General features: G+C 40.1%; 1 protein-coding gene across 1 annotated transcript in view; it reads right to left on the reverse strand.

Annotated features, from left to right (window-relative positions):
• The window catches only part of LPCAT1 (lysophosphatidylcholine acyltransferase 1), a 98,371-nt gene that overhangs the window by 39,603 nt on the left and 46,279 nt on the right, over nucleotides 1–12,489 (reverse strand). Inside the window, exons 3-5 of the mRNA XM_075271015.1 lie at nucleotides 6,176–6,390; nucleotides 1,222–1,334; nucleotides 323–383 (exon numbers count right to left, since the gene is read on the reverse strand). Coding sequence (XP_075127116.1) covers nucleotides 323–383; nucleotides 1,222–1,334; nucleotides 6,176–6,390 — 389 coding nt within the window. The remainder of the gene's footprint in view (nucleotides 1–322; nucleotides 384–1,221; nucleotides 1,335–6,175; nucleotides 6,391–12,489) is intronic.

Here is a 12,489-nt window from a genome sequence, read left to right on the forward strand (position 1 = left end):
CACCAGATCTCAATCCAATAGAGCATCTTTGGGATGTGGTGGAACGGGAGATTCGCATCATGGATGTGCAGCCCACAAATCTGCGGCAACTGTGTGATGCCATCATGTCAATATGGGCCAAAATCTCTGAGGAATGCTTCCAGCACCTTGTTGAATCTATGCCACGAAGAATTGAGGCAGTTCTGAAGGCAAAAGGGGTCCAACCCGTTACTAGCATGGTGTACCTAATAAAGTGGCCGGTGAGTGTATGTCTGTGTGTATCAGTATATTACACCAGACAGTCACAAGTATATCCTAATTTTAACTCAAAGTCACATCCTACCAGGTTTGAAGGTTATCAGACAGGATCTGTTGGTACATGTTCCTTCTGGGAAGATCATTACCTTTTAAAAATAAAACAAATAAAAATGTAAGAATGTGTTTCAGAAGTTTCCAGGCTAAAAAAATTAGTGACTTATTCAAAGCATAGGTCATCAATTTCAGATCAGTAGTGGTCCCACACCAAGCACTTCCACTGATAAGCTGTTCTCAATGCCTAATACAGAAAGTAGACAGCTCTGCTCTTTGTAGTGCCTGAGCAGAGTCATTGCAGCCAAGCTCATTCAAGTGAATGGGAACTTATCTGCAGTACTTGGTCTATCAGGTGCAGAGAACAGCTGATCAATGGGGGTGCAGGGTGACCCCCACTAATCTGATATTGATGATCAATTTTTAGTACATCATTATTTTTAGATGATAAAGCTCATCTAACCTACAATGTGAAGAAAAAGAGAAAGCCAAATAATACTACTTAGCTGACTCTCTTTGCACCACTACTTCAACGCCAAGAAGACATTATGGATCTTTAGATAGTAAAAGGAAGACATATGTGTTTTATTTTGTTTTTTAATTTTAAAAGGTAGATAAAATCATAATGATCAATAATCATCATAGATTGTAAGCTCTTGCGAGCAGGGACCTCAGTCCCATTGTGTGAAATGACTTTCTTTGTAATGTATCTCTGTCTTTATTTGAACCCTACAAATTGTACACTGCTGCAGAATATGTTGGCGCTATATAAATAAAATGTATTATTATTGTCATAGTAATCATTATAGAGGGCGGAGGAGCCATTTATCAAGTCCCATCAAGACAAACTATGGACATTTTCCCACTAAGCTGTATTACTGAGTTGTGAGTAAGCCCTTTTATATCATTTTTATTTTTTCCACATTTTCCTACCTGTGGCCAAACACCATTTGAATGGGCTCGTCTTCTGATTTCTTCCACAGTTTTTTTCCTGGAATCTTGATCAGAGCGTGAAACAAACACTGGTCGAATATAGTTAATTAATGCTGAAAGAAAAAAGAAAAAGGAAGAAATCATTCATCTATTTTCTAGTCCGAAGATAGAATGTATAAAAGAGGTTTACAGAACGTTATAATTGATAGCCTATCCTTAGAATAAACCATAATACTCAGCTTGCTGAGTTTCCCATACCATGGTTGATTGAAGGAGCCATGGTGCTCATGTGAGCGCTGCAGCTTCTTCACTACCACGCACAGTTTCACTAGAAAGATAGCACTCTGCCCAGTAAAGGATAATAGGCTGCACAGCTCCTCAAGCTACAATTCGCTGATCAGTGGGGGTGCTGGAGTCACAGACCCCTACCTATCGGATATTGTCGAACTATCTTCAGATTGGTTGTCAATTGTAAAGTCCTGAAAAACTTGAAACAACAAGACTGAAACTCTGCTTATAAACTGACAAAAGGAAGAAGCTAAATTTATTTACGTCGAAAACAAAGTCCTGTACAGTTGTCATGCTTCCTTCTAGTGCACATAAAAGACGTAATTATTCAGCATACCTTTTGTTATATTTGTTTAATCTAATGAACATGGTTTTTCGGTCTATTAACCTCCGCAAGAAACTACACTTTCCTGTTGGCTTCCAAAGAATTTCACTTGGAATTAAACCAAGTTTCTGCATGGGCAGCTGAAACTTTAACGTAACAACACATTGCTAGAGTGGTTAGAAAGAGAAGTTACAAGAAGACTGTACTGAGATATTCGAGTGTTACCGATCCACTCAGCGGTCAACTGCCAGGCACTGCGGGCCTGTGTGCAATACGGCGCTCACTTGGCCATGATAAGGACCTCAGTCCCTAATGGCTGATGTGCTGCTGATCTCAAGCAGAAGCTTCCTAGCCATAAAGCCCCTATGCAGGTAGCCATAGGAGTTTTCATTGCCAAAAGAAAGAAGTCACAGACTCCAATACTGGGGAGTTTACTGAGGCAATCTTTACTGTGCTAACCTTGTATATAAAACAAGAGACATAATGTTATAGCAGCTGAACAGAACAACACTGAGTGATCTTCAGGTCTCGGTGACAGACGCACAGTTTCTGCTAGTGCAAAGTTCAAGAATAGTCCGTGAAATAATATGCCACTTTGCATCATGGGTAAGTCTGGGCAACACCTGACATCAGCGGGTTGCACCAAGAGAACATCATTGAGTTTTTTTCCCCACAGCACAATGCCATTATGCCTATAATAAGCCATAAGCAATCTGGTTTCCATAAAATTTCCAAACCAATGACAATGTGATGACCTGCACTAGTTAGTCACACATACTAAACAACAGGTCACAAAGTGCAAGCCATATGTAATCACAACATAACATCTGATGCAACCTTGCTAACAACTTGGAATGCACCAACCTGTGGTCACGCTATACTGAGGTAACACCTCTGCCAAACCGCAAAGGCAGTGTGAACAGCAGCTGAACCCCTCCCCTGCAACTGTTTGTACAGACCAAGGGTAAAACATCCAAGATGAGTAATATATAGTCTTTGAGTCTACACTATACTTCATATAAAGTAGCATGCAAAAGTTTGGATACCCCTGGTCAAAATGACTGATATTGTCAACAGTTAAGGAAATTGAAGATGAAATGATCTTTAAAAGGCTTAAAAGTTAAAGATTAAACACACTTGTCCAGGGGTGGGCAATTAATTTTCCCATGGGGCCACATGAGAAATTTTAACGGTTCTAGAGGGCCATGTGCGCCGTGGCAAATTTAGCTCCACCCACTTCTCCGCTGACTCCGCCCATTCTCAATCATTTTTCCATGTGCCCCACAAAGTAAAATCCTCCTACAATCACCCTAACATTATACCCCCCCCCCCCCCCACACACACACACACACACACATTCTAACGTTTCCCTCCAAATGTCCCACAATATTAAGTCCCTCTCCTGGTGCCCCAGTATAACCTGGCTGAAACTAGAGGGGACATTAAACTGGGGCAGCTGGAGGGGGACATTAAACTGGTGGCAACTAGAGGCAGACATGTCCTCCTCCAGCTACCCCTATGGTTTAATATCCTTCTTAAGCTGCCCCAGTTTAATGTCACCCTCCATCTGTCCCCTAGTTTAATGTCCCCCCCCCATGTGTATTCAGTTTAACTGCCCCGCTACATCTGCCCCTAGTTCCCCCCTCTTGCTCTCACATGCTGTCTCTTCTCTGTACAACAGCCTCCATTGCCGGCAGCTTACAGACAGCACACAGTCCCGTGTGGCTCCGCCCACTAACGAGTCATCATAGCCTATCCTGGTGATAGGCTGTGTGACATCATCACAGGTCCTCTCTCTATCATTCAGCAGCCCCCATTGCCAGCAGCCTGGTGACATCATCACAGGTCCTTGAAGATTCTTACAGTAGCTATGCGGGCCGCATAGAAGCAGTCAGAGGGCCGGATGTGGCCCGCGGGGCGCACATTGCCCAGGTCTGCTTGTCTATAATTTTAAGCAATATTAGTGTATTATGTTTCAGTACAATTTTAGAGTGAAAAAGGGAAAGAAGAACATTGCAAAAGTTTGGGAACCCTTGTAGATTTGTGCTCAAATAACTTTGACCAAGGTCTCAGACCTCCATTAGCCAGTTAGGGTTATGACTTGTCACTATCATCATTAGCAAAGGCCAAGTGATGCAAATTTTACAGCTTTATAAATATCCAGCTTCCCCTAACCTTGTGCCAAAAATCAGCAGCCATGGGTTCTTCTAAAGAGCTGCCTAGCACTCTGAAAATGACAATGGTGGAGGCCCACAGAGCAGGAGAAGGCTATAAGAAGATAGCAAAGTGTTTTTCAAGTTGTCCTTTCTTCAGTTTGAAATGTAATTAAGAAATGACAGTTACTAGGAACAGTAGTGGTCAAGATAAAGTCTGGAAGATCAAGAAAAATTTCAGAGACAGCTGCTCATAGGAATTCCAGAGTGGCAAATCAGAAACCCCGCTTGAATGCAAAAGACCTACAGGAAGATTTAGCAGACTCTGGAGTTGTTCTACTGTTCAGTGATACCTGAACAAATATGGCCTTCATGGAAAACTCGTCAGAATAAAACCTCTCCTGCATCTTCACCATATAATTCAGCATCAGAAGTTTGCAAAAGAACATCTAAACAAGTCTGATGCACATTGGAAACAAGTCCTATGGACCGATGAGGTTAAAATAGAACTATTTTGCCACAATGATCAGTGGTATGTTTGGTGAACAAAGGGCTCAGAATTTCAGGAAAAGAACATCTCTCCAACCATTAAGCTTGGGGAGAATCAATCTTGCTTTAGGGTTGTGTTGCAGTCAATGGCACGGGGAACATTTCACAGGTAGAGGGAATAATTGCTTTAAGAATTTGCTGAAATTTCATTGAATCCAACAGAACACCATCTCTATAAAAGCAGAAATTGAAAAGTTGAGGATGGCTTCTAAAAATGGATACTGTTCCTAAACACATGTCAAAAATCCACCATAGACTACCTAATATGCATAGACTACATATGCATAAGCTGAAGGTTTTACCGTGCCCCTCACAGTCCCCTGATCTGATCATCATTGAAAATATGTGGCTAGACCTCAAAAGAGCAGTGCATGCAAGACAAGCCAGGAATCTCAGAACCAGAAGACTTTTCCAAAGAAGAATGGATGAAAAACAAACAAGAATTGAAAGACTCTTGGCTGGATGCAAAAACCATTTGCAAGCTGTGACATTTCACAAAGGAGGCACTACTAGATACTAAATGTAGGGTGCCCAAACTTTTTCATAGCGCCATTTTCACTTTTTGTTATTTTGAAAGTGGAAAATATGAAAAGATTTTTTATTTTTTTCCAAAAAATACATTGTGAAGGTGTCATATTTAATGGTATGCCTTTTATAGATCATTTTATCTTCAACTTGCAATAACAGTCATTTTAACCAGGGGTGTCCAACCTTTTGTATGCCACTATACAAGTATAGAGGCTGCCATGAGTACTACTAGCACCTGAGACAGGTCTGTATACTGTGTTGGTTCTGTATGTATTTATAGGTATACATCTGCAAAAGTGTACATACATGTGAGTGTGTAATTTATGGTGTACTGTATATGTAAGCTGAAGGGACATTGCATTTTGCAAGTGCAAAATGAGCACATGTACTGCATAAATAGGTCTCTGTGCATTCATTTATGTACTTATATGCCATGTATGGCTAAAGCATTACTCCAGCAACAAATAACTTTACATAAATAGTACATAGTGAATATAAGAAACTTTGTAAGATAACTTAAAGAAATCTGTTTCCTTTTCCACTTATTAGGCTGCTTTTCTACTCCTTTTTGTTTTTCAATCAAATTGTTTGTGTACAATAGGCTAGTCTCACTCACAACACATAAAAACTCTATGGAGAGAGGAGGGGGAGGAGACTTAACTGATCTATTGCCTCATTCTATACAGTGTAGTGTCTTATCTGGCAGAAACAGCAGTATCAAAAAACTCTTGCTCAATTGCAGAGCAGCAATAATGTGGATGTATTTTCCAGCAGTGTCTTTCTCCCCCTCCCCTCTCCACAGACCTTTATGTAGAAAGAAACATTGTAAGATTTAGAACTGGATGTATGTTTTAACAGTTTATGCAGAGATCAGCCATACTATTAAAGTCACTGACAAGTGACTAATATTGATGAACATGCCTTAGAGAGCAAGTCAATAGACAGTCCTTGAAGCTGGCAAATTGGCAATTTAAAAAACATCTGCGTGACTTTGATAAGGTGAAATTGAAAGAAGCTTGGAAATAAGGAATAGTGAAGTACCATGGAAATACTAAAGCTAAACTATTACTTCTATACACCTTTCAGCTTTAGTTCCTTAAACATAACTTACTTCCCCAAACAGGAATGTCTTTGCTTTCTGCCTTCATGACAATGGAAGCCATTGTCATAGTTACTGGAATGGCATCAAAGTAAGAAGAGTGCGGAGCCAAAGTGAGAATAGGAGCTTCTGCAGGCAAGGCTTGTCTTCCCTTTACCGTCACCCAATGAAAGCCACCAGCAAACCACATTGTCCGCATTATAGCTTTTAACGTTATGTCCAAAAACCTAAAAAAGTAATAACACAAATTAATATGGGATAAATCAGCATGTATTACAGAATGAACTGCAGCAAATGCAATAAGCAATTTTAGTTCCCCAGTTACATGTGGTTATCGCTCATGACTCCATGAGAACAGGCATAGCATTCAGTGCCGTGAAGCTTAAGTTGTGTGATGCTTTTAAACAAATGGAAGAAAAAAAGGATCAAACAAGGTCCTATATGTGTGTGTGTGTGTGTGTGTGTGTGTGTATACACACACACACACACACACACACACACACCATACAGACTAAAAGTTTGGACACACCTTCTCATTCAAAGAGTTTTCTGTATTTTCATGACTATGAAGATTGTAGATTCACAGTGAAGGCATCAAAACTATGAATTAACACATGTGGAATTATATACTTAAAAAAAGTGTGAAACAACTGAAAATATGTGTTATATTCTAGGTTCTTCAAAGTAGCCACCTTTTGCTTTGATTACTGCTTTGCACACTCTTTGCATTCTCTTGATGAGCTTCAAGAGGTAGTCACTGGAAATGGTCTTCCAACAGTTTTGAGGGAGTTCCCAGAGATGCTTAGCACTTGTTGGCTTTTTTGCCTTCACTCTGCGGTCCAGCTCATCCCAAACCATCTCGATTGGGTTCAGGTCTGGTGGCAGTGGAGGCCAGGTCATCTGGCGTAGCACCCCATCACTCTACTTCCTGGTCAAATAGCCCTTACACAGCCTGGAGGTGTGTTTGGGGTCATTGTTCTGTTGAAAAATAAATGATGGTCCAACTATACGCAAACCGGATGGAATAGCATGCCGCTGCAAGATGCTGTGCTAGCCATGCTGGTTCAGTATGCCTTCAATTTTGAATATATCCCCAACAGTGTCACCAGCAAAGCACCACCACACCATCACACCTCCTCCTCCATGCTTCACGGTGGGAACCAGGCATGTAGAGTCCATCTGTTCACCTTTTCCGCATCACACAAAGACACGGTGGTTGGAACCAAAGATCTCAAATTTGGACTCATCAGACCAAAGCACAGGATTTCCACTGGTCTAATGTCCATTCCTTGTGTTCTTTAGCCCAAACAAGTCTCTTCTACTTGTTGCCTGTCCTTAGCAGTGGTTTAATAGCAGCTACTTTACCATGAAGGCCTGCTGCACAAAGTCTCCTCTTAACAGCTGTTGTAGAGATGTGTCTGCTGCTAGAACTCTGTGTGACATTGACCTGGTCTCTAATCTGAGCTGCTTTTAACCTGCGATTTCTGAGGCTGGCAACTCGGATGAACTTATCCTCTGCAGCAGAGGTGACTCTTGGTCTTCCTTTCCTGGGGAGGTCCTCGTGTGAGCCAGTTTCTTTGTAGCGCTTGATGGTTCTTGCAACTGCACTTGGGGACACTTTCAAAGTTTTCCCAATTTTTTGGACTGACTGAGCTTCATTTTTTTTAAAGTAATGCTAGCCACTCATTTTTCTTTACTTAGAATTTGTATTATGGCAAGAAAAAAACAGCTAACAGTCTATTCAGTAGGACTATCAGCTGTGTATCCACCTGACTTCTGCACAACACAACTGATGGTCCCAACTCCATTTGTAAGGCAAGAAATCCCACTTATTAAACCTGACAGGGCACACCTGTGAAGTGAAAACCATTACCGGTGACTACCTCTTAAAGCTCATCAAGAGAATGCCAAGAGTGTGCAAAGCAGGAATCAAAGCAAAAGGTGGCTACTTTGAAGAACCTAGTATATAAGAAAATTTCAGTTGTTTCATACTTTTTTGTTAAGTATATAATTCCACATGTGTTAATTCATTGTTTTGATGCCTTCAGTGTGAATCTACAATTTTCATAGTCATGAAAAATACAGAAAACTCTTTGAATGAGAAGATGTGTCCAAACTTTTGGTCTATACTGTGTGTGTACATGCTACCGTTCAAAAGTTTGGGGTCACCCAGACATTGACAAGGTTAGAAATAATGATTTTTATTTGAAATAATAATTTTCTCCTTCAAACTTTGCTTTTGTCAAAGAATGCTCCATTTGCAGCAATTATAGCCTTGCAGACCTTTGGCATTCTAGCTGTTAATTTGCTGAGGTAATCTAGAGAAATTACACCCCATGCTTCCAGAAGCCCCTCCCACAAGTTGGATTGGCTTGATGGGCACTTTTTGCGTACCATACGGTCAAGCTGCTCCCACAACAGCTCAATGGGGTTGAGATCTGGTGACTGCGCTGGCGACTCCATTACAGATAGAATACCAGCTGCCTGCTTCTTCCCTAAATAGTTCTTGCATAATTTGGAGGTGGCTTTGGGTCATTGTCCTACTGTAGGATGAAATTGGCTCCAATCAAGCACTGTCCACAGGGTATGGCATTGCAAAATGGAGTGATAGCCTTCCTTATTCAAAATCCCTTTTACCTTGTACAAATCTCCCACTTTACCAGCACCATAGCAACCCCAGACCATCACATTACCTCCACCATGCGCGACAGATGGCATCAGGCGTCTTCTAGCATCTTTTCAGTTGTTCTGTGTCTCATAAATGTTCTTCTGTGGGATCAAAACACCTCAAACTTTGATTTGTCTGTCCATAACACTTTCTTCCAATCTTCCTCTGACCAATGTCTCCGTTCTTTTGCCCATATTAATCTTTTCCTTTTATTAGCCAGTCTCAGATATGGCTTTTTCTTTGCCACTCTGCCCTGAAGGCCAGCAACCCGGAGTTGCCTCTTCACTGTAGACGTTGACACTGGCGTTTTGTGGGTACCATTTAATAAAGCTGCCAGTTGAGGACCTGTGAAGAGTCAATTTCTCAAACTAGAGACTCTAATGTACTTGTCTTGTTGCTCAGTTATGCAATAGGGCCTCCCACTTCTCTTTCTACTCTGGTTAGAGCCGGTTTGTACTGTCTTCTGAAGGGAGTTGTACAGATCGTTGTAGGAAATCTTCAGTTTATTGACAATTTCTTGCACAGAATAGCCTTCATTTCTAAGAACTGTCGAAAGTTCTCTTTTTCTGGCCATTTTGAAAGTTTAATCGAACAAATGTAATGCTTCAGATTCTCAACTAGCTCAAAGGAAGGTTCGTTTTATAGCTTCTCTAACCAGCAAAACTGTTTTCAGCTGTGGTAACATACTTGCACGAGGGTTTTCTAAACATCAATTAACCTTCTTACACAGTTAGCAAACACATTGTACCATTAGAACACTGGAGTGATGGTTGCTGGAAATGGTCCTCTATACACCTATGTAGATATTTCATTAAAAAAAAGATGTTTGCAGCTAGAATAGTCATTTACCACATTAACAATGTATAGAGTGTATTTCTGATTCATTTACTGTTATCTTCATTGAAAAAAAAAAAAAGTGCTTTTCTTTCAAAAATAAGTACATTTCTAAGTGACCATAAACTTTTGAACGGTAGAGTGTGAGTGTGTGAGTGTGTGCGTGTGCGTGCAGCAACATTCCAATAAAGCAGTGCCCTTATACACAAGTGACGTTTCAGCTCATGCTTGATTCATTTTCAAAGGGAGTTGTAGTTCTACAACAGCTGGAGTGCTGAAGGCTGCCTACCCCTGCTCTACCACAGAGAGCCATGCACTCACCCTGCCTCCCACCGCCAGAGAGTATCCTTGGATACTTTCTGCCTCACTTTTCCCATTGGTGGATTTAGTCTCCGATGAGTAGACTCCACCCTGGTCCACATACCAACTTCCCCATTCTGTTCTACAGTAGTTATGCAAATTGAACTCTATCAATTCAAGTAAACTCAGAATGGGCCTTCATATTGTTATACTCACCTTTTCAGTCCTTTATATCCATGTGGAATAACTTTGATCATTTTAAATTTGGTCTGTAATATGTTTCATATTGTAAATACCCCCTCCCCCTTTGTGGGTGGATGTTTACGGTTCGCATATTGGGTCATTCCGTGTCAAGTGAACCAATGATTTTTCCCTCTATATTTTTAATTCTTTTGAGATTTTGTTATTTAGTAATAGTGTGTCAGAGAATGCAAAATGTGAAGAAAAAAAAAATTCTAAAAATTTTTTGGGATTTTTTAATTGATTTTCAAAGTTCAGAAAAAGTGTGAATTTCTGTGTTGCCTGCCTTTACATTTCTCCTCATAACTTAGGCTAGAAAAAAAGATAGAGAAACAAAATAAACGCCATTCTACTCAGAAGTATTCAGGCTTTCACCAAATATGTCACAAGAGTATCTTTGTTAATATTTTACCCATGTGAACGCAAATGCAAAATTTTAACACGCATTTCCGAAAAAAAACGTTTTATTTAAAAATTTCAAAAAAATGCACATGGGCCTGCTATGCCCTTAGCCACATCTGTACCAAAATTCAAGTTGGGATCGCGATGGGATAATATTTTAAAATATAACTATTACAGTGTCATTCCGAAAATCTTGAATTCAGATCTATCCTTCTGATCTGAAGGAGAGTTTGTTAAAACATCGGTTACAGGAAGCAGAACCCATCCAAGGGACTCAGCAATACCACACTTTCATTCCATATAGTGAAACAGAAATAAAAACAACATTCAGCAATGACAGTGAAGTCCATGAAGTGGTAGAAGGCGGCACAAGATTGGCAATGGATGACATAACTGGTTATGTGACCTGTGAATATGATCGGCGCTGGTGGCTGGCTACTGTAATCTCCAAAGATTGTGAAAAGGAAGACATAAAATTGACTTTTTTGCATCCTTCTGGTCCAGCACCATCCTTTGTGTATCCAAGAAAACCAGACATTTTACAAGTCAACAAAAATTAACTCAGGTGGAGCCTAACACCATGACAGGCCGTACATACTCTTTGACACAAAAGGAAATGGCCATTGCTAGTAAGCGCTTATGGACAAGATTACATTTCACTCACTAGAAAGGACAAATTGATGATAAAAGGCCGGTAGTTTAAAAATGTCCTATTAATTTTTTGATTAGTTAATATTTTATAGAATGAGGATTTATCTACTGGACTATTTTTCTTAATAAATTACATGTTTAGTGATATAATAAAAAACAATTGTTACATGTAGAAATAGGTGTTAGAAATATTGGTTCTTGTACTCTTGTTAACATATAATTAGGTTGAGACTATTTAGAAAATCGCACTTGAGGATATGAGCAGCTTTTTTCTTTCGGTTTGTTCAATGCATTCAGGTTGAAAATGCTGAACAAGTCGTGTTCTGATGATGACGCTAGGTTCACACCTGCGTTCAGGGTCTCCGTTCTGTGCTTTCCGTCTTCTGCATGCCAGAAGACGCAAAGCACAGACCGGGTCCGGCCGTGAGCGGCGGTGAGCGTTTTATGCTCTCCGCCGCGAAACCGGATTTTTTAATCCGGACACAGAGTACTGCATGTCCGACTCTGTGTCTGGATTATAAAACCCGGTTTCGCGGCGGAGAGCGCAAAACGCTCACTGCCGCTCATGGCCGAACAGCTTTCTCACCCATTCAAATGAATGGGTGAGAAAGACTCCTGCAGGTTTCCGTATCCTGCTCTGTTTTATGCATGAAACGGAAACCTGCACAACGGAGAGGGCAACGCAGATGTGAACAAGCTCTTAGATGTATTTGTTCTGGCACTTACAGTATTTGTTTATGTTTTTTTTATTGTTGCATATAAATGTTGAATTCAGCAAGTTGTAATTTGAAAAGAAAAAAGGAAGAAGCTCACACAAACATAAAATCAGATGATTCAAGGCTTAAAAAAAAAATTGATCCCAATTTGGTCCCAAGTTGAAAACCTGTACAAATATAACCAAGAACAAGTAACACAAATGCATTTTTTCACAATTTTAAAACATACGTTTTTTTTTAACAATTGCGCATCAAAATTTTGAATTTGATTTCTCCAAAACAAAATATAAAGAAACATCGTCTTGTGACATATCAAATGAAAGCCGGTACCGCTCTGAGAAAAATGATGCCTCTCCCACCTATTTATCTTAATTCTAGCCCAAGATATGTTAAAAAATGTAAAGCCATACCAGGCCAAAATTCACACTTTTTCAAAACTTTAGAAGTCTATAAAAAATTAACTGATGAAGAAAAAAATTCAAAACTTTTTATTTGTAATTAACTTAAGTTGTACT

This window comes from Leptodactylus fuscus, chromosome 4 (genome assembly GCF_031893055.1).
Source record: "Leptodactylus fuscus isolate aLepFus1 chromosome 4, aLepFus1.hap2, whole genome shotgun sequence".
NCBI classification, from domain to species: domain Eukaryota; kingdom Metazoa; phylum Chordata; class Amphibia; order Anura; family Leptodactylidae; genus Leptodactylus; species Leptodactylus fuscus.